Source organism: Solanum pennellii, chromosome 12, assembly GCF_001406875.1.
Source record: "Solanum pennellii chromosome 12, SPENNV200".
Taxonomy (NCBI): domain Eukaryota; kingdom Viridiplantae; phylum Streptophyta; class Magnoliopsida; order Solanales; family Solanaceae; genus Solanum; species Solanum pennellii.
This window is the reverse complement of record NC_028648.1, coordinates 54060279-54063945: the sequence shown is the minus strand read 5'-3', so window position 1 is coordinate 54063945 and position 3667 is coordinate 54060279. Positions and strand designations below refer to the sequence as shown.

Here is a 3667-nt window from a genome sequence, read left to right as displayed (position 1 = left end):
TATATATATATATATATATATTAGTTTGATGTGTTCACATCGTTTCTTGTCTTATTCCCCAAAAGTTATTTGCAAAAACTCTAATGGAGTTCCAATTCATTGTACTATCTTCATTGTTACACAAAAAGAACAATGCTATCATTCAAAATGTAAATACATTTAATAGCAAGTAAGTTAAGAAGATGAATTAAAAGAGTAAAAACTCCATTGAAGAGTATGTTTGAGAGGAACAGAGAAGTAATGAGGAAGAAAAGAAAAACTTATTTTTTATTGAATAAATCCTACAATGCTACATACATTGATTTAAATATAATCACATGTTATGACTAACCTCCTCTAACTAATTTACTGACACATTCTAACTAACTAACTAACCAGCTAAACATATTTACATCTTTTATAGTGTACAATTACAGCTAGTATTATTAGGGAACTTGTACACATTTAGTTAGTTCTTTTACACACACACACCCCCTCCAAGATAGGAGCTATGAAGAAGTTCTTCATCCCTAGCTTGGACATTAGATACGTGTGAGGTACTTTTCCAAGTTCTGAGGATGGTAGATAGGAAGTGATAAACAGTCCATCTTGAATCTTTTCTTTGATAAAGTGACAGTCAATATCTATGTGTTTTGTTCTTTCATGAAACACAGGATTGGCTGCAATTTGTAATGCTGAAATACTATCTGAATAAACAGGTAGTGGTAGAGAAATAACAACCCCTAATTCCGAAAACAAACAAACAGTTCAAACAACCTCTGCAACAGTTGAGGCCATGGCTCTGTACTCAGCCTCAGCTGAACTTCTGGAGACTGTAATCTGCTTTTTCGACTTCCATGAAATAAGAGATTCTCCATATTTGATTAAGTATCCATTGATTGATCTTCTGTTGTTGATACATGAACCCCAATCAGCATCACCAAACACCTGTAAATTATTTCCTCCAGTAGATGACATTAGAATTCTTAAGCCTGGTTCTGTCTTCAAATATCTGACCAATCTGAGTGTTGAATCCATATGTGAAGCCTTTGGTGCATGCATAAATTGACTTAGACACTGAACTGCAAATGATATGTCTTGTCTAGTGGTTGTGAGGTACAATAGCCTTCCAATCAACCTTTGATAACTTTTAGGATCCTCAAGAAGTGTATCAACATGTATAGAATTTATGTGATCATCAAACTCTGTGGAGGTGAGTTTTAGATTCAATTCCATAGGTGTTGACACTGGTTTAGCACCTGATAGACCCATATCAGCTAATAACTCAAGAGTGTACTTCCTTTGATGTATGAGTATCCCAGTTTCACTTCTAGCAAACTCCAACCAAAGGAAGTACCTTAGTTCCCCTACATCTTTAATCTTGAATGCATGATGCAATGCTGTCTTAGTTTCATGAATCATATTGGAATCATTTCCTGTTATCAGTAAATTATCTATATAAACTAATACAACCACCAATTTATTTTCCTTCCTCTTAGTTAACAAAGAATAGTCTCTATTACTCTATATGAAGCCTGAATCAATCAAGGTAGTGGTGAGTTTAATGTTCCACTGTTTTGAAGCTTGTTTAAGACCATAGAGAGATTTCAACAATCTACATGCTTGACCACTGCCAACTTTTCTATTAAAACCATCAGGGGGTGTCATATATACTTCTTCGTACAAATCTCTTTGTAAAAAAGCATTATATATATCCATCTGATGTAATGTCCAATGATTTGCAGTTGCAATAGAAACAACAGACCTCACAGTTGCCATTTCCACCACCGGGAAGAAAGTATCTTGGTAATAAAAACCTTCTTTTTGATTGTACCCCTTAGCAACTAGTCTAGCCTTGAATCTCTTCCATACTTCCATCTGCATTATATTTGATCTTGTACACCCACTTACACCCTATGGCATTTTTGCTCTTGGGCAATGTCACCAATTCCCATGTCTTTTCCCATTCTAGTGCCTTGATCTCATTATTCATAGCAGCTACCCATCTAGGATCTTGTACTGCCTCTAAATGGTTTGATGGTTCAGTTTCAACAGAAAATTTGGAGACAAAACTCTGGTATGTAGGTGATAATCCTGTATAATCTAAAACTGAGGAAAGAGAATAGTTACACTTCTTGGAACCAACTTTGATTACATAATCTTTGTGCCAAACAGGAGGTCTAGAACTTCTGCTTGATTTCCTCACAAGTGATGAAGGAGTGTCACATGGAAGTGAATTATCAGATGAACCAATTTCAAAATTCTCACAATTCTAAGAAGAAGGTATATACTCATATTCTTGACAAGTAACTGAAGATGTAGAGTCTGCAACTAAGACATCATAAGCAAATATGTCTGGTGAGTTCAGTTGTTGTGTTTGTTGAGGAATGTTGTCATGGAAAGGAAAAACTATTTCCAAAAATACCACATCTCTACCGATGAAGAATTTTTTGTTTTCCAAATCATCAGCTTGTACCCTTTTTGAGTTGTACCATATCCCATCAAAACAGCTCTTATTGCCCTTGAACTGAACTTATCATGTGTGGTAAGATTGGTAGCAAAACACAAGCATCCAATAACTCTCATCTGATCTAAAGAAGGAGATTTTCCATATAGTTTCCCAAAAGATGATACATTTCCTAATGTTGTAGGGATTCTGTTTAATACATGAGTAGCAGCATGAATACATAAAGCCCAAAATTCATCAGGAAAACAAGCTTGAAATTTGATAGCCGTTGCAGTTTCTAGAATTTATCCATGTCTCCTTTCCACCACCCCGTTTTGTTGAGGTGTTTAAGGACAAGAACTTTCGTGAATGATGCCATGAAGTTTGAATAAATCATTCCAGTTGGTATTGAAAAATTCAATACCATATCAAATCTTATCCTTTTGATCCTTTTATCAAATTGAGTTTCTATTTCAACAATAAATTGTTTCAACAAACAAAAAACATCAAATTTAAGTCTCATTAATAAAGTCCAAGTCCATCTAAAATAGTCATCAACAATAGTCAAAAAATATCTCATACCATCATATGTTTCAACTCTATAGGGACCCCAAACATCCATATGTAGAAGCTGAAAAATACAAGTATAACTACTAGTACTGTGTGGAAAAGGTAATTGTCTGCCTAGCAAGAGGACAAACATCACACTTATGTAAAGTAAACTTGTTACCAAACTTGTGAAATGTTGAAATCTTTCTGATGACACCCATGGGAACATGTCCCAACCTTTGATGCCAAATATTTGCATTGACTTCAATACCCTGAATGGTTGTCATGCATTGGTGTGATTGTGATACCTTGTGACCATACTGACCATGCTGAGAGTAGAAAGCGTAAAGTCCATCTTCCTCTTCACCAATCACTCTCACCTTCCCAGATCCTAGGTCCTAAAAAACACAATATTTTTGAAAAAATGTGACACAGCAATTCAAATATTTTGTCACTTGAGATACTGACATAAGATTGAACTTGAAAGTTGGTACACATAACACTCTTCTAAGAACATCACCTCCTCCTATGTGACAATCTCCAATATGTGAAATTTTAGCAGAAGTACTAGTTGGCAACTGAACTTGACCTGCATTCTCTATCAAAACTGAATTATATAAAAATGTAGGGTCTCTTACTATATGATGGGATGCACTAGTGTCTATAATCCACTTCAAGGAAGCAGCTGAAGTC

At 35.1% G+C, this 3667-nt stretch overlaps 1 protein-coding gene across 1 annotated transcript; it reads right to left on the bottom strand.

The window, feature by feature from the left end:
• Positions 1-747: 747 nt before the first annotated feature.
• On the bottom strand, positions 748-1758 carry LOC107006366 (uncharacterized mitochondrial protein AtMg00810-like). Its single transcript, XM_015204938.1, has 2 exons — positions 1575-1758; positions 748-1415 (listed from the first exon to the last, which is right to left on the bottom strand). The coding sequence occupies exons 1-2, from the start codon at positions 1756-1758 to the stop codon at positions 748-750; spliced, it is 852 nt and encodes a 283-aa protein (XP_015060424.1).
• Between the last annotated feature and the right edge of the window lie 1909 nt (positions 1759-3667).